Raw genomic sequence first — 18,710 nt, 5'->3', positions numbered from 1 at the left:
GTGTTGCAATGTAATCCTAAATACATTCCCTTCCAGAGGCTGGAGGAAGGGGGGAGGAGGGAATGGGGGGGGGGGAGGAGGATGATTCCAAGCTAGCTTTCATGGGGGGGGGGGGGAGAGAGAAGTAGGAAGAAACCACCATAAAAAGTAATGTTTTAGCCAAAACCCCATTTTGCCCAGAATCCCTGAATAACTCAGTAAGTCCAAGTTTACTAATGAAGCTGCAGACACTAGGAGTTTGAAGATCAGCAAAGATTAATAGTATGACCAACATCTGGACTTTGACTATTTTCTATCAGTGGGAAGGTGGAAAAAAGAACCAACACTTGATATGAACTCCAGTTAATTACCAAGAGACCCTTCCTCAAGCTTCTGGACATCTATGTTGTTAACAGAATTTGTGAACTTTGCAAGACAGTGATGATCTAGTCTCCTTGAAGGAAGAAGTAATTTTGTTATAATCTGCTAGAGGCTGTCCGAGGTTAGATCCCTACTTGCTTGTTAGAAAATGTCCAGGGTGAGGTTAGGAAGGGGAAAATAACTAACTTGGTGGGATATAAACTAGCTGGCCTCTTGCTAAGGGACATGCTGTAAGATTTTTTTTTCCAATTGACATTCCTTGAATATTTTCATCTTTCTCAAACACATGATGTTATAGTGTTTCTAACAGCAGTTATAGTGAACCTCTTCCCTGCACCAGGTGTGGGCTCCCCACCCAGGGTGACCAGATGTCCCAAGTTTATAGGGATAGTCCTGATATTTAGCGCTTTGTCTTATGTAGGCACCTATTACCCTCCACACCCCCATCCCGATTTTTCATATTTGCTATCTGGTCACCCTATCCCCATCTCAAGATCTTCTCTACAGAACAAGAGATACCATTACTGACAATGAGTATCTGCAATAGGTGCAGCAAAATTGGTATTAACCACGGTTTAACTACAAGTGTAACCAAGGACAATTTGTTCATTTCAGAAATAGTACTAAAAACCTACTGTCTCCAAAGTGATGCTGAACATTGTTTGTAGTTAAATGTAGGCTTGGCATAATTAGATTTTTCTTATATATGTATATAATTTTGACCGATAATATCAATGTTTATTTTTAAGCTTTTTTATTTCTATTTATTTAAATTTTCACAGTTGAGGAAATAATGAGTGGGCCAGATAGTAATTCTGTAAGGACAGTAGATGTTGAGATTCAAAAGATTAAAGATTTATAACTGTTAAAACACAAATTGTCAACATCACATGTCAAAACTTACAAAGTAAATATCCTTATACCAAACTCAAGTTTTAAAGCAGCATTTTTCTTAGTTTGCCTATCTGTAAATTTCAATTATTAATGGAAATATTTTTCATTAGTTTCTCTGTGTATGGTGAAATAGACATTTACAAACATTTACTTATAAAAAAAAACCTAATGCTTCCAAGCCTACCTGTAGTTAAGCCTTGATCAGCACCAGTTCTGCTGCATCCACTGCCAGCAATGAGTACTTATTGCAGTGTAGAGAAGACTCAAGAAACTTACCTCTCTAGGAAGTCACACAGAGGGAGTGTCTGTTGGAAGTTTGTCACAGAATAAGTCGCCTATAGATTTCCAAGGGAGAACATCTATACCTCACTCAGGACATTAACGTATAATTGGCCTAGTTATTCAGCCAGGATATTATGATCACACCATATTAGACAAAACTTAAACGGAGAATTTGATATGCTGGATACCCTTTAAACTTTGAATTTAAATTTAGCTGGGATAGGAAAGGAAGGAAAAATCCTCTGGAAACTTCTCTACCCATACAAGGAAATTTAGAAGTTACATGTAGGAAGTGGAAACTTTTTCTGTCATACATACTAAATCAACAAATTTGCCTTGTGATTGTCAGACATTGAAGGCAGATCTGAACTGATACATGTCTTGTTAGAGTAAAACCTTTGTTCCACATGAGGTAGGTCGCTAGACAGAACTGTCCTGACACAATATGGGGAGGTGGGAAAGGGGGTGGGGACAGTCATCTGTAAATACTGTACACGATTTTTTGTCCCAGAAAGAAGCGTGCACCAAAAACATGAGAAAGTCAGATGTAAGGCTTGAGGACCTTCTTCAGTGAGACTTCACCTCCCAGACAGCTTAATCCCATTAAAAAAAGTGAGTGCTTCTTGACTGATATAAAACCAAAAACACCTAGCTAACTCTAGTGTTCTGAAGTATTATAGAACAAAAATAGTTTTTTCCAAGGATCTCAGAAACCTTTGCACCCTGGATTATTAGCATCTTTAAAGACTTTAAAGCCCCAACACTTGGACTTTTGAAAGAAGATAGCAGAAGCAAAACATTCTTAAACTATTTCTATACCACTTGGCTAGTGAATCTCATTCACCTACGATTCTCCGTTTTAGAGGACTTAACGTGGTTTCAATCCCCTAGTTCAGCTGTCTCCACTGAAGAAGATCTCAGATTCCTCTTGGGAGAAAGCCTATTGGTCTTGTCCATAGAGTGAAAAAAGGAGAATGAAAACAGTCCTTTTTCAGCTCACCACACTTCTGAGGGATATGCTATTGATATGTTGATAAACCACTCTGTTTCATAGCTCACTTAGCCTCCAATGTTGTGAACTCTTGTGATTTTATTGTGACACTTGGTGTTTTTCTTAAAGTCCCAGATCCTAGAGTCCTGGGATTAGGTAAGAATCTCAATTTTCATTTAAAAAGAAAAAGTTTCAAGTACCCTCAGAAAAAAGTATGAATAAAAAATGATCCACAACAGCTCAAAACCTGAAGAAATATAGAAAGAACCCAACATTAATTTTTTCAACTCTCATTTTTTAAGCAAGTCCCATGATTTTTTGAGGACTTGACTCACGATTAAATGCTTGGAGTTGGTGATACTGAGCATCATAATCAGATACTGGAAAAGGGATAGAATAAACTAATCCATTCTAGGAATCTTAGGACAAAGAAAGATTTTGTTTTTCTGTTGTAAGTCATGCCAATACACCATTTCAGACTGAGCTGCAGGAACTGCTAATTTCCTCCCATCCTTATCTTTTTTCCCTTTTCAGTAGGAGAGCTAAGCAAGGGGAAAGATGTTCCCTGCTCAAATATTCTAACATTTCTGTCCTAAAATCATCTTTCCTAGGAATACTGAGATAGGCTAGAAGTAAATATAACTGCAGTGAAGGGTTAAAGAGAATTTGCTAAGTATACTGCCTTCTTTAAACCTGCTTTGAGCATAAGGACATGGATGTAATGAGAGGGACTTGTGGCTTTAAGGTAACCAAAGAGAGTCTTGGCCCCTGCACAGGCACATTGAACAGGAAGTTTCTCCCCCACTCCACCCCACCCGGGACTGTTGCTAGAGAAGGAGCAGTCAATTCAGAAATGAAAGCATATGGAGTGAGTGTGTGAGAGTGTGTATGCGGGGGAGGAACCTGGGTGTTGGTTGTCTACACAGAGCCTAGAGAGGCAACTAAACTTTCCTTACAAGATTTGTAGTTTGATACTAGTTATGGAAAGAATAAGGGAAATGCCAGCAAGTAAACTGACTGTGTTGGTTCAAAAACTGCTCTCCTGCTGTCCTCATGGTAGTATTCTTTGTCAGAAAGTGAAGGATTGACTCACAACACAATGGAGGCATGAAGTGATCATGAAAGAAAAGCTGATCTCTGCTAAAGCCACTTTACTAGACCCCTTGCCGTTTACCAAATTCACTGTACAGCAAAGCAGGAAGAAGCTGTGTTTGGTTCCAGGGAGGTAAGCATTAACCAAGATTTTTGAGGCAAACAAATTTGCCTCCTATGCACCATACTGCTTTCCAAACAATTGCTGCTGGGGTGCTCAATTACTGATAATGTTAGTCATCTACTGCTAATTTAGGGGAGTCCTCAGCTGTCCCCAAAATGCACCTATAAAGACCTCCTCTCTCTTCCAGACAGGGACCAAACTAGAGGGAAAAGGAGAAAACTACAAAGAAAAAACAAAAACTAGGGGTGCGGGCTCTGGGGTGGGGCTGAGGGGTTTGGAGGGCAGGAGGGGGGATCAGGGCTGGGGCAAGGGGTTGGGGTACGGGAGGGGGTCAGGGGTGCATGCTCTGGGCGGCGCTTACCTCAAACAGCTCCCAGAAGCAGCGGCATGTCCCTCCTCTGGCTCCTACGCGGAGGCGAGCCCAGGCGGCTCTGCATGCTGCACCATCCGCAGGCGCCGCCCCTGCAGCTCCCATTGGCCGGGGTTCCCGGCCTATAGGAGCTGCAGGAGCGGCACTTGGGGCGGGGACAGCGTGTGGAGCCTCCTGGCTGCCCCTACACATAGGAGCCAGAGGCGGGACATGCCGCTGCTTCTGGTAGCCCGGCATGTGCGGAGTGGGGCAAGCCCCCAACTCTGCTCCCCGGCTCGAGCACCGGAGCGGGGCAAACCCCGGACCCCACTCCCCAGTGGGAGCTCTAGGGCCAGATTAAAACGTCTGAAGGGACGGAGGCGGCCCTCGGGCTGTAGTTTGCCCATCCCTGCTCTAACAGTTTGGAATTTAAAGGGTGAGGGACTTTCTTCAAATATTCAAAAACTGAAATATAAACTTCTTCTATTTTCAGAAATCTCAAGTAGGAAAGCATAACAAAAGTTACATGGAGTCATTTGGTATCAAAAGCTTTTTTAAAAAAAGGTTAGAAGCAAAACTGCAACATGTTGCCCAGAAAATACTATTTAATGTGGCATCGAAGCAGTTAACATTTCCTACTAGACATTTATCCTGTTAGTGTTGGCAGCCTACTGAACACATTTTAACAAGTTTGTTATGTGAAGTTCCACTATAAAGGTTGGATACAAGTTTAAAGGAATGCTTTGCAGTTTAAGTAAAGTAATCAGTTTATTCAATCTGTAGTGCTCTATGATTAACTGTTAATCATCACATACATTTCCTGTGTGCCCTCACTATTATAATTTACATTATATTAGTCGCTACAGGTCACAAACAAAAATCAGAGAATCAACTGTGGTAGGCACTGTACACAATAGAAGATCAGGGCTGGCTCCAGAGTTCTTGCAGTCTAAGGCTACATCTTTATGCACAGTTGCACTGGCTTATCTAGATCATTTTAAAATTGATGTAGTTAAACAACTGCAGACCCTCTATTAGATGCATTTTGAACGGGCTTAAACTGGTTTAGCTCCAGTCAGTAAATTATTAAATTAAAAAACAGTCTGCAAAATTGGAGTATGAGCCATGGGAGTACAGGTAATTTCGGAAGAAACACTGGAGGCGGGGGGGGGGGGGGGGGGGGGGCTTGCCTCTGCAATAATGTTTACAAGTGCACTCCCTGTCCTGCAGTGGTTAGGTAAGTGGCAAATTGAGATTTCTGTTCTAAACTCTTCATTATCTCAGTCTCTCACTCCATTTGTCTATTTCATCTACCTGTTGTATCCTGTCTGACACATAGGTTGTGAACTCTCTGGGAAAGGGACTGTGTTCTTTGTTATTTACCCATTTGCCTAGCAAAATAGGCCCTGAACCTAGATAGGGGTTCCTAGGTGCTATGATAATACAAATGAAAATAAGCAAGGGTTAAACCAGTTCAATTGTTTCTACATGAGCAGTTTGCACCAATTTAACTAGTTTTAAAATCTACAGACAAGGTTGAAGTTAAATGTAACAGTAGGTATAAAGTACAATAGGAAAGAGCAGAGGAAGAAGAATGAGGGAGCTGTTTGGACAATACAAAATACTGAGTAGTAGGTACCTAAATGCCTATCCCTTTTTCAACAAAAATCTCAGACCCTCTGACTATTCCATTCAATTGTTGGTTGTTTTGTTCTCTCAGCACATTTAACAAGCATATCCTGGCAATAAAGCTAGTGATCACTGACATGTTTATTCTGCCTACAGCAATAAACTCTACTATGATCACTAAGCTCCTTGGACTAGTCACAGTGCTTCCTTATAACTACATAATGTCACAACAAGAACAGGAGTACTTGTGGCACCTTAGAGACTAACAAATTTATTTGAGCATAAGCATCCGATGAAGTGGGCTGTCACAAGTACTCCTGGTCTTTTTGCGGATACAGACTAACACGGCTGCTACTCTGAAAAATGTTGCAACAGAAGGTCAGAGGCATGCCTCAGAAGTTGATTCTTCTGTACTTAGTAATACAACAGATTTCTTTTACTGAGATGCTATTAGAAAAAGTCCCATATTCTGTGATCTCTTTATAACTGGTGAAGTACTAATGTGTTTAAATAATCCACATACAAGTCTCAATAACATTGTGTCACAGTTAACTGTACTATCTGCTGCATAATACCTAATCAGGAAAGAGGTGAAACATTCAATTGTATCCAAGCAAAATGAAACAAAAGAGCACTTATGAATGACTCAAATTGTGAATATGCATAGTATTTCTTTCAAAAGTTCACAGAATACATGCAGGGTTTTTTTATGCCTATCATTTGATATAGCACACATTAAAAACATACAACACAGTTCTTTTACAAGTTCTGTAGAGGTGCTTATTCTCATAATTTTCATAACTGTCTAATATAGGCAATGTAAAAATAAAGAACTACTTGTTACATTAAATACCATTTTCATTTTTAAAAATTAGCTTCAACAAAAAAAAAATCAATATTTTGCCAACACATGAAGCTGCTAGAACATTAATAAAATACTATATCATATTATTACTTTTTTCTTTTACTTTTTAAATACATCTGCGGCACACAGAGCAGTAAATGAGAATGCTATGCTTTAAAAGAATGCCACACAAGGTATGTAACATTTCCAATGTGCAATCAGAAAACTGGGGTGAATTCTCTCCCTGTATAAAATGTATTCTTAAAAAACAAAACAAAACAAAAAAACCACACTTCCTTAAAGTGTACCAGTTTGATTAAAGCATTTAACTTCTACTAAAAGGAGGATCAAACAAACAAACAAAACCTCTTATCTTTTTATTTTCTGTTAAATTTTGAAGTTGTTTAGGTCAGAGGCCATGCTCTACAGCCTCTACTCCCTTTACCTTTGAGTGGAAGATACACAGCATATTGTTCATGCTACCTACATGTAAACAAAAATAGTTTTAGTAGCATATTCCAATGGTCAGACAGCACTTACAATTTTATCAAAGTGAACCAGTATTAATTGAACTTTTAAAGATAGGTATTTCATTGGTTTCCCAATTTAAAAATACAGTTAAAATTGAGAGTTAAGTTCCAATATTTTAATTTTCAGAGGTATCAGAAATTCACCAAATGTCAATGTCTTTCCAAGACAAAAAGTGTACGGTCTACCTATTCAATAAGTCAAGAAAGCTTTATTCTCCCTGCCCTTCCCAAGTCTCGTACAATGATTAATAAAAGGAGTAACAGCCATCAGCAGAATCAAAAGCTAGCTATAAAGTATTATTACTCTGAGGCCACACCTGTCCCTGCAAACAGTTTTATTTTTAGTTATACATCACATGTGCATTTGGACTGTGATTTAAAATTAATATGCAGTGGAAAATTAGAAAGACAACACAAGGCTTAATCTACCCTGGGCCACATACATATTTATTTCAACTGTAGTAAGATATTGTACATATTTTTTATAGCAAAGTAGAGTTGGCTTCTGAAAATTAGTGTTCCTACGAGAACGAATATATACAATGTTCCTGTACACAATTTAGGATTTCCAATTTAGAACATTCATTGATCACAGAAATACTGGTTTGTGCAGAAACAACCCAGACTCCGAGAATTTTAAAATCCATTTTCACTCTTCCAATTCTGCACCTCTCAACACCTTTCCTCCCGACAGGATGGGCATGTTGACTGCTAAATCATGTCTCCCAATTTCCTTATGCTTTTTGTGTGATTGTAGCAAAATGTCTATACACAGCCAAGATAGTAAACTCAATTTATCCTCAGAGGCAAATGTGTTAGCTGTAAAACAGCTGCATGTATCATTACAGTCACCCAGAAATGCTCTTATTTTGAATATTTGTCACTTTTCTCCTATTTGTGTTGCTTATTGATCAAACAAAAAGGCTGCCAAGTTACCAGATTCCCATAGCTGTACTTCCTACCGCCAGCAGTAGAGGATTTTAGGGCTTAGATAGTTTTCTTCATTTAAGGTTTGGGTACTGGTGTGCAATCTGAAATTTAGTTATCATATCAAAAGCATACCTAATCTTTAAATTGTATTCAACATACATAATCAGTGACTAGGGATCACCTCATGGCTTGTGGACATAAGGTAGTTCAGTATAATAATCACGGTAGAGGAATACAATGCTGTTTCCTTAGCTTAAAAAATACCCACAAACAGATTTAACAGTTCAGCTTGATATCCTGATCATGTGGCCCTATTAACAAACCTGTCCCAAACAATGTTTGTCAAAGCAGCAGTTTGCATGATAGTTCTTGGACTTGATTAGTAGCTACTACAGTTTCTTTAGCTAAGCACTGTGTAATTATTTTCTTTGATCTGACAGAGAAATATAAGCCACAGACAGAAAATAATCACCATCAGACTATGCTCAGACACCCACTATTAGTATTCTGTTATTTTATCTACAGCTGGACTATTGTTTTCTAAAAGTTTTCTAAATCCCCTTTTCTCTCCCCACCACTCCCAAATCACTTCCTCACAAATATCAACTTAAATGGCTATGACAGTTTGAATAGCAGAATGAAAATCGCCCTGGTGCTAACAAATGTAAATCTGGGGAAAGACGTGGTGGCGATTGTTGCCTCCTGCTGGGTTTCTGTGTTGTTTCAGATGGTAATTGACACGCCCTGTAATTTAACAGTACCAGACAGTTCTATCTGTCCCATCTCTGGCAAAACACTGCCTCTCTGTTCCTTTTCATTACGTATTATATGAGAGTATAAATGCAGCTGAGTATGATAAAGAACGGTAGTTCATGTTAAACAAGAAGGATCCATGCATAGAAATATTTTCCAGATTAGATCGCCGTTTACAAGTATTAACAAAAACATATAGCAAAATGTGTGTTGCGGCAACACCACACACGACGAACATTTTTCTTCTCCTCCCGCCCGCCCCCGCCGCTACCACCACCAAAGCTTCTGCAGCTCGGCTTAGGAACATACACCAAACAATTTAAATACCAATTGCACAAATGTTTCAGCAAAAACTTGGCGCAGAAATCAAAGGCCCTTGATAACGGGGAGGAAGTGAATATCCAGCCTTGCTCAACTCGGGTGCGGTGAGGGACAAGCAACCTTCAAACTGATCTCATCGCGGAGAAATGCAGCGAGAATCTAACCTGAACCTGTGCAATGCCATGCCGAAGGCATTAAGGCAAGCAGACACCGCTCCTGCCCTCTCTGCAGCCTGGAAACACAGAGAGGTTCGCTAGCTCCCGGGTAGATGCTCTAGTGACCTTTGACTATTGGAGGAGAGCTGGGCAAGGAGCGATCTGTTGCAGCGGGTTGTGTGCGCGCTTCCCCTGGCGCATTCCTCACATTCCAGCACAATCTAAAGCCCCAGGAACAAACAGCGTGTGTCCCCCTCGCCTCCCCCCGCCCCACACACGGTACGAGCCGCACACCTGCCTTCTCCTCCGCCCTGCGCTCCACTCCGCAAGCGCCCTGTTTGTCGCACTCCTAGAACATGCAGGCAAAACCAGGCAGCCTTCTGCCCCCTCCCCACGGGGCTCGGGGACCGCAGAGGGGCAGTTCCGTGGGCCTGCCACCTAGAAGCCCAGCGCGGGGAAGGGGTTAGAGGAGACGGTGGCTGCGTTCATTCAGCCTAAGCCCAAGCAAAGCCAATTTTACAGGGAAACGGAAGGCTGAAGGGAAACACGAGCTTGGGAGGGCCGGGGGAGAGGAGGTCTGGGCGACAGAGGTTAAGAATGGAGAGGGCGTTAGGGGGAGAGTTTTGGGAAAGGAGTCAGGCCAAAGGCGGGGGGAGGGGGGGGCGATCAGAGGAAGAGACAGGCCTCGGGAGGGAAAGATTTGGGGGGCTATGGGTAAGACTGGGGGAGGGAAGCGAGACTAGTGCGGGAAGAGACAGGCTAAGGGGGAGAAGGATTGGGGGTGGGGTATGGGAAAGAGACAGGCCAAGAGGGGAGAGGCTGGGGATGGCCAAGTGGGGGCAAAGGGTTGTTAGGGGTGAAAAGACAGAGACCTCGCGGGGAAGGGATCTGGGGGTGAAGGGAGAGACAGGGAGACTCAACCTCTCTCCTCGGCTCCCTACAGCTGGTTTTGCTCCTTCCTGGCTCAGCCTCCCCTCTGATCCGGAGCCGGGTCCCCGCCCCAGGGTACCCCCCACCCTAGAGTGTCCCCGAGGCCTCCCATGTCCCCGAAGCCTCACTCACCGCACAGATGACACCGCTGGCAGGGGCTCTGGGCGCGGAGGGGCCCCAGCTGTAGCCTCCCCGCCGGGTCGGGCCCTACCCCGGGGTCTCCATGGTGGTGCAGCCGCCGCCGCTGAGTCCCGACCCCCTTTCAGCCTAGTCTCCCTAGTCCCTCCTCCCACCACGGACGTCAGCACACCGGCCTGCCTTGTGCCGCAATGCTATTGGAAGAGCCCGGCTCAGGGCCGCACCCTATTGGTCACTGTCTCATATTAAACCACCCAATGAGCCGGTTAGTTGAGGTTTCTATAGTTACCGATGCTGTGATGGGGCTGAGTGGAAGGACTTGGGCTCGGAGCTGCAGTTTCTTGAGGCTCGGGTGTGTGCGGCGGATGGGGAGCGGGCAGAGGGAATCACTAGGTCACTGGGGGAGAGGGAAGGCACCGGGCGGAGAGAGGTCACTGGGCGGGAGCAGGGAAGAGAGGGGAGCCGGTGGGAGGGTAACTGGGTGGGGTAAGGCTCTGGGGCCTCTTAAGCAGAATTGCCTGCAGTGCTAGGGATTTACACGGGAGCCAGCACGCTGCAGCCCTGCCCAGGCTTGGGGACTGTCAGGCTCGCCTGTCCCGCTGGAAAGGTGAGGCGAGAGGAAAGGCAATGCATTGACAACGTGGTGCAAAATCCAAAAAAGTTCCCACCCTAGTAGTGAAGTTTGCCCCAGACCATTTCTGCTAGTAACTAGGAGTGGGTGGAGGTCTCCTAAGATACCATCTAAGAATCCATCCTCCTCCTTCCGGTAAGTGTGACTCCCAGCCTTGATTTCAGCTTTGACTCTCCCTGTGCCTCCCATTAGACTTGTCTCCTGGTGAGCCGCTGCTTTTCAGTCACTGACTGTTGTCCCTGTATGTTGTATAAGTGGATCTGGTGAGAGAATGGCTGTCTATAGCTATAGATATATTGGAATGGGCCATATATTTAGCCATGAGCAAGAGCAAATATAATAGGAGTTACGAATACTTCCTACCTGGAAGACCGGGAGCAGCAACTAGTTACAAAATGGCTACTTTAGAACTACAGCTGCTTGACTCTTCCATATTTAAAGGGGCAGTCTGAGAAAGGTATGCTGGGAAAAATGCTCCTATTAGAGGGCAACCCTTTAGTAGAGTCAGAAAAGGCCAGTAAATTACTAAGGAAATGGTGCCTGCTAAAGAAATAATATCTGTAGCATGTATCACTGCAGTATTATAGGTCCTAAACAGACAATACAATACATACCATTATCTGACTACTAAGTTTTACTGTGCTATTGTCCTGCCTATGTGAGGTGAATGTAAAGACTGTGTTGTGGGTGCAAACTTTTGTTATGAGTTGTTGCCTGTCTATGAAATCAGCTAGACTCCAGTTTCTGGGTTATTTATATAATATATATGTAAACCAGCTTTCAACCTATGTTTTGCTCTATGATAACTTTAATCTTGGTCTGTTTATTGTTGTGCTGATAATGTGGGAAGCAAGTCATGTGATAAAATGCATTTATCATTAGGGTGACCAGATGTCCTGATTTTATAGGGACAGTCCCGATTTTTTGGGTCTTTTTCTTATATAGGCTCCTATTACCCCCCCACCCCCGTCCCGATTTTTCACACTTGCTGTCTGGTCACCCTATTTATCATAGATCTTTAAGCATGTTGCCTACTCACTGTCTTCTGATCTTATCTAAAATAGATGACTTAAAAAATATTAGTAACTAATCTGGCCTCTTGGAAAGTACTAACAAGACAGCTCTGGAGACTGAACAGTGTGGTAGCAGAGAGCACTATGCATTCATTCAGTTAGGTGTTGCATTTTTGTCACCAAATGCTGCTATGCACACAACAACAAAAATGAGTTCAGCAGGAATAACAAAACTTATTACAGCATAAAACAATCATAAGAGTGGAAGGGTCCTCAAGGGGTTGTCTGGAAGGGACCTCAAGAGGTCTTCTAGTCCAGTCCCCTGCACTCAAGGCAGGGCTAATTATTATCTAGGCCATCCCTGACAGGTGTTTGTCTAACCTGTTCTTAAAAATCTCCAATGATGGAGATTCCACAACCTCCCTAGGCAATTTGTTCCAGTACTTAACTACCCTGACAGTTCAGAAGTTTTTCCGAATGTTCAACCTAAACCACCTTAACTGCAATTTAAGCCCATTGCTGCTTGTCCTATCCTCAGAGGATAAGGAGAACATTTTTTTTCTCCTTCCTCCTTGTAACAACATTTTATGTACTTGAAAACTGTTATGTCCCCTTTCAGTCTTCTCTTCTCTAGACTAAACAAACCCATTTTTTTTTCACTCTTCTCTCATAGATCATGTTTTCTAGATGTTTAATAATTTTTGTTGCTCTTCTCTGGACTTTTTCCAGTTTGTCCACATCTTTCCTGAAATGTGGTGCCCAGAACTGGACACAATACTCCAGTTGAGGCCTAATCAGTGCGGAGTAGAGTGGAAGAATTACTACTTGTGTCTTGCTTTACAAAACTCCTGCTAATTCATCCCAGAATGATGATTGTGGGATGTTTTTTGCAACAGTCTTACACTGACTCATAGTTAACTTGTGATCCACTATAACTGCCAGATCTTTCTGCAATACTCCTTCCTAGGCAGTCATTTCTCATTTGTATGTGTCTGACTGATTGCTCCTTCCTAAGTGGAGTATTATGCACGTGTCCTTATTGAATTTCATCCTATATACTTCAGATCATGTCTCCAGTTTGTCGAGATCATTTAAATTTTTAATCCTGTCCTCCAAGACACTTGCAACCACTCCCAGCTTGGTATCATCCACAAACTTTATAAGTGTACTCACTATGCCATTATTTAAATCATTGATGAAGATATTGAACAGAATCAGACCCAGAATTGATCCCTGCGGGACCCCACTTGATATGCCCTTCTAGCTTGACTGTGAACCACTGATAACTACTCTCTGGGGTTTTCCAGCCAGTTATGCATCCACCTTATAGTAGCTCCATCCAGGTTTATTTTCCTAGGTTGTTTATGAGACGGAAATGTGAGACCATATCAAAAGTCTTACTAAAGTTGAGATATATCACATCTGCTTTCCCCCCATCTACAAGGCTTGTTACCCTGTCAAAGAAAGCTGTTAGGTAGCTTTGACACAACTTGTTCTTGACAAATCCATGCTGACTATACTTATTATCTAATAGGTGTTTGTGAATTGATTGCTCCATCATCTTTCCTGGTACTGAAGTTAAGATGACAGGTCTGTAATTCCCCAGGTTGTCCTTATTCCCCTTTTTTATAGATTGGCACTATATTTGCCCTTTTCCAGTCCTCTAATCTCTCCCATCTTCCATGACTCTTCAAAGATAATTAAGGCTATGAGTCTGTCACAGAAGTCATGGATTCCGTGACCTCTGACTCTTGCAGCAGCTGGTGCTGGCTATGGGGCTGCCCCAGCTGGGAAGCCTCTGGGCCAGCAGCAGCAGTTTGGGTGTGTGGGAGGGGGCTCAGGGCTAGGGACAGGAGGTTGAGGAGTGCAGGGGAAGCACTTAACTCAGGGTGGGGGGCTCCCTGGCTCCCATTGACATGGCCCCCCTGCAGCTCCTAGGTGGCAGAGGGGCCAGGGAAAGGGGGGGGCGCCACATGCTGCCCACGCCCACAGACCCTGCCCCAACAGCTCCCATTGGCTGCGATTTCCGGCCAATGGGAGCTGCGGCAGCCGGTGCTTGCGGCAGGAGCAGCGGAGCCCCTGCCTCCGCTGTCTAGGAGCTGCAGGGACACAGAGATGGGTAGGAAGCCCCTGCCACCCCACACCCCTCCCCCAGTACCAGCAGGGGTCCTGGACCACAGCCTGGGCCCCCCCGTACCAATGGGGTTCCTGGATCACATCCTGCAGTGCCCTTGTACCCCTCCTCCCCACGAGCACCCACGGCCCCCTGCCCAAGTTTTAGTCAGGGCGGGTATTTTTAGTAAGTCATGGACAGGTCATGGGCCTGTGAATTTTTGTTTATGGCCCGTGACCTGTCCATGACTTTTACTAAGAATACCCATGACTAAACGTAGCCTTAAAGATAATCACTAATGGCTCAGATATCTCCCCAGTCAGCTCCTTGAGAATTCTAAGGCCCTAGTGACTTTAAGATATCTAACTTGTCTAAGTAATTTGTAACTTCTTCTGTCCCTATTTTAGCCTTCTATTCTATCTCATTTTCTCTGGCATTCACTGTTAGATGTCCAATCGCTACTAAACTTTTTGGTGAAAACTTACAAAGTCCTTTAGCACTCCTGCCCTTTCCATATTTTCTGTTCCCCACCTCCCCCTCTTATTGAGTAATGGGCCTATCTTGTCTTTGGTCTTCCTCTTGCTTCTAATGTATTTGTAGAATGTTTTCTTGTTACCCTTTATGCTAGCCCTGACAAATTAAACATCCTGCAATGATTGCCACAGCATGTACACCACACATCCTCCTCCACAGTCAGAGAGGAAGGGAGAGAGAAGCAATGAATTCCTTCAAAACCATGGGTGTAGTTTGGGGAAGATGGGGGGGGCATTGTCCACCCCAAACTGCAAGCCTCCATCACATGTGGAATTTGCCCCCCCCCCCATGTGGCCCCATTGGCCTGACTGGAGCTGCCCTCCCAAAATATGGAAGTCAAACTACACTTATGTTCAAAACAGCCACCATGTAGCTACTATAAAAACAAAATTTTCACCTCTTAAACACCATAAAGAAGACCAGAATGACGACAAATCATTCCACAAAAGATCACTCCTGAATCGCATATTCCATTCTACAAAATACAAAGCAATAATTCGTATGTTACCACTGTGCCTTCATCAAGGGTTCAAAATACTTAAGTGAAAAACAAATCAATCACAACACTGAAAAAAATACTGTGATAACTCTGATCTACTGCACTGAGAATGAAAGCAGATCAGTACCCTTTAGGTAGGACCCAGTGAAGCTTCACAACAGTGATTTAACGAACGTGTCCAGAAATGGCAATTTTCAGATGGAAATGCTGAATCACTCATTCTGGGCTGCTTTAATTGTTGTATATCAAAATGTACTATTGAATGCTGTGTATTTTAGTCTCCACTGGCTTTACAGCTGTGGCACCAATGCACCCATCTCAGATGTTTTATTGATGTTACATACACGACACCGAGTATTATGATGTGGCAAAGGGTTTTAATTAAAAAAAAAAAAAAAAAAAAAAAAAAAAAGCCATAGACTTTAGGCTGGTTTAAGGGTTTCTCAATGGCAATGTTAACATGGTCTTACCTAAAATGTTTATGAACATTGCTTGTTTATTATTTTGATTTTTTTCAATAAAAGCTTATTTGTAAAATATCCATGGATGTTTTGATAGCTATTTTAAAAATATTGCAGTTAAATTACTGCAGGTTAACTGCTTTATCATGTAACTCAATTGCTTCATGCAGGTAAATATTAATAAATATATTAATCTTTTTGGCATTCTCCTAGGTTTTTTTTAATACTGAGAACCAATTTTTGATAGCAAATTCTATGTCTGATCCAAAGTCCTTTGAAGTCAATGGTAGCTTTCTATTCTGGCCCTTTGAGCAGGGTTAGTTGGTGTGGTGGTAAAAACACCTGAGCCCTGGCTATACTAATACTTCCACTATGCCAGTGGTGAATTACAGGACCAGTTTGTGTACCATAGACAATGCAGTTCTGCAAAGCTGCTGAGCAAGGTGACTTAACTAAATCCTGATCCTATGAGATGTAGTAAAATTGTGCTCCACATAGTGCTAAATGTTCCTTCCCCTTCTTGAAAAGATCAAGCTACTTAAGCACCTTTGCAGAATAATGCCACTTCTCCTCTCTTTCAAACGGTATGTAACCTCATTCTAGGTTACTTCTCTGCTCTTCTTTCCTTCTCGCTTGAAGCTCCTGCATATTAGCTTCCTCTGTATCCTTCTCTCTTTCATCTTGATGCTTTCTTCCATGCTGCTTTTACACCTAGAACTCTCTCCTTTTCCTGGTGTGCCAAGCAATCACGCTTTCATGCAAACCCCTACTGAAAACCCACTTCTTCTGTGAAGTTCTTATATGGTGGATTAGCATTAAACACTTTTTTTAATAACAGCACTATTACTGTAGAGATCCAATTCCTGGTAATCTATTTCATTAAGTGTATCTAAGGTATTGTTTGGTCTATCTAGACTAGAGTACTTGGGGAGGGAACTGTCTCTCTTCCATTATGTTCAGTATAACTCTAAGAATATACTTCATCATCCATACTTGATCTTGGACAGTGCTGAGCACTACACAGCAAAACACTTTAACTTGTGGCTACATACACTTAAAGTTAAGCATGGGGGTTAGTGCTTTGCTAGATTGGGGCTGGAGTGATCAGGACTTTGGAGGATGGATCCCTCAATTTAGACAAACCTTAAATATAGACAGGGCAAGCATAGTAACCATATTTAAAAAGGAAAAAGGGGAGTAAAGAGGACCCGGGTAATTCAGCCTCACTTTGATACCTAGAAAGATATCAGAATAAATTATTTAAACTTGGTTTGTAAGCATGTGAAGAATAATAGGGCTACAGGGAATAGCCCTATGTGGATTTCTCAAGAAAAAAGTATGTCACACCCACAGCACTGACTTTCCAATGTACTGTGGAGTGCTCAAGCCCCCAGCCCTGCCCCACTTCACCCTTCCCGGAGCACCCACGGAGTCAGCGCTTACGGTCACACCAACCTAATTTCCTTTTTTATCAGGGTTACTGGCCTAGTGGATGGGGGGCCGAGGGGGGGAAAGCAGTAAATGTGAAAGAGCTTGGGGATTTTTGTTTGTTTTTTTGGTAAGGCGTTTGACACAGTCCCACATGACCTTCTCAAAAGCAAACTAGGGAAATGTGGCCTAGATGTTGTAGGTACATAACTATTTGAAAGACTGTCAATGGTTGCAGTAAACTGGGAGGACACATCTAGTTGGGTCCTGGGTCTGCTATTAGTCAGTATTTTCATTAATTACTTGGATAATGGAGGTGGAGAGTAGTTCATAAAATGTGGGGATTACACCAAGCTGGGGGGGTTGCTAGCACTTTGGAGGACAGGACTAGAATTCAAAAGGACATTGACAAACTTGAGAATTGGTCTGAATTCAACAAGATGAAATTCAGTGAAGACAAGGTCAAAGCCTTACATTTAGGAAGGAATAATCAAATGCACACAGTGGTGGATTAAGAACATTGGGGCACAGAATATTTGGGGCCCCCATATCCTTCCCAGCCATGGGAGCCTGGGCCACTGTGAGGAGCCCTGGACACCCTGGGGGGCAGAGACACAGACCAGAGGCTGCTCTTGGGCACCCCAGCTGCCTGCCCAAGGCAGATGCAGGGTCTGGGGCTCCCCACAGTTGCCTGGGCTCCCTGGGCAGCTCTTACTACAGCTTAGGGCACTGGTCCCCCAAACTGTGGGTGCACTGCCCTAGGGGGGCATGGAGGAACATTTGGGGGTGCACATTAGGGCCCAGCTCTGCTCCCCAGCCCTAGCTGTGGCTCTGCTCTTGGCTGTACCCCCACTCAGTCCCTGACTGCAGGCCCAAGCCCCACTCCTGGCCCTAGCCCTAGCTCCGGGGACAGAGGAGGCACGGACTGGGTAAGGGGGAGGGCGTGACTGAAAAAGTCTGGGGACTCCTGGCCTAGGGTAACCATATATCCTATTTTGGCCCCAGACATCCTGACCTTTTTTTTTGGCAAAACTAGGCATTTGTCCTATTTTTTTTTTTCTTTCCAACTGATCACCAATTGGCAAGAGCAAATGGGACAAATGCACAGTTTTGCCAAAAAAGAGCTGTCAGGGGTGAGCGGTGGGGCTCAGGCCAGCCTTGGGCAGGGGAGGAAGGGGGCTTTGGCAAGTGGCTCACGCCAGCCCCAGGCTGGCGAGGGGGAAAGGGAGAAGGGGTTTGGGCGAGCTTCATGCTGCGGGGGGGTGGGATAGGAGAGGGGCTTGTTCCAGTGCTAGATGGGGGGCCCTTGGTTGAGTGCCATGCCAGGCAGGGGGGCCCTTGGTCCAGAGTGGCAGGGAGGGCCTTGGCCCAGCTCAGTGTGGGGCTTGGGTGAGCGGTGCTCAGCCAGCTCTGCCTGAGGACAGGAGATATTGCTCACTGCCCTTCCACAGGGTTCTGGTTGGGCTGGAGGCAGGGCCTCTGGGGGAGGGAAGGAAGGGGAAAGGAGGAGCAGAGGGTGGGGCTAGAGTTCCATCTGCTCCTGTGTGGCCCCCAAATTGACTGGGACCCTGGGCATGGGCTCCATCAGCCCATTCAGTAATCCGCCACTGAATGCACAAATATTGTACAAAATGGGGAATTCACTGATTAGGCAGTAGTACTACTGAAAAGGATCTGGGGGTTATAGTGGATCAGAAATTGAATATGAG

General features: G+C 43.7%; 2 protein-coding genes across 6 annotated transcripts in view; one reads left to right on the top strand and one right to left on the bottom strand.

The window, feature by feature from the left end:
* The window catches only part of PKP4 (plakophilin 4), a 194,168-nt gene extending 183,734 nt beyond the window's left edge, over positions 1-10,434 (bottom strand). For 2 of the 5 annotated variants that reach the window (XM_024219078.2, XM_024219096.2), the window contains exon 1: positions 9,264-9,328. In XM_024219078.2, coding sequence (XP_024074846.1) covers positions 9,264-9,294 — 31 coding nt within the window. In that variant the 5' untranslated portion in view covers positions 9,295-9,328. Of the gene's footprint in view, positions 1-9,263; positions 9,329-10,316 lie in introns of those variants that run through there. The other 3 variants (XM_024219089.2, XM_024219063.2, XM_024219072.1) reach the window with 3 other exon arrangements.
* Positions 10,435-10,513: 79 nt separating this feature from the next.
* CCDC148 (coiled-coil domain containing 148) overlaps positions 10,514-18,710 on the top strand; it is a 124,944-nt gene continuing 116,747 nt past the window's right edge. Inside the window, exons 1-2 of the mRNA XM_029910513.1 lie at positions 10,514-10,587; positions 10,814-10,929. Coding sequence (XP_029766373.1) covers positions 10,514-10,587; positions 10,814-10,929 — 190 coding nt within the window. The remainder of the gene's footprint in view (positions 10,588-10,813; positions 10,930-18,710) is intronic.

This window comes from Terrapene carolina, unplaced genomic scaffold, assembly GCF_002925995.2.
Source record: "Terrapene carolina triunguis isolate 2854851 unplaced genomic scaffold, T_m_triunguis-2.0 Scaffold62, whole genome shotgun sequence".
In the NCBI taxonomy this organism is placed as follows: domain Eukaryota; kingdom Metazoa; phylum Chordata; order Testudines; family Emydidae; genus Terrapene; species Terrapene triunguis.
Note: the sequence above shows the minus strand (reverse complement) of the source record. Positions and strands in the feature narration are given on the sequence as shown.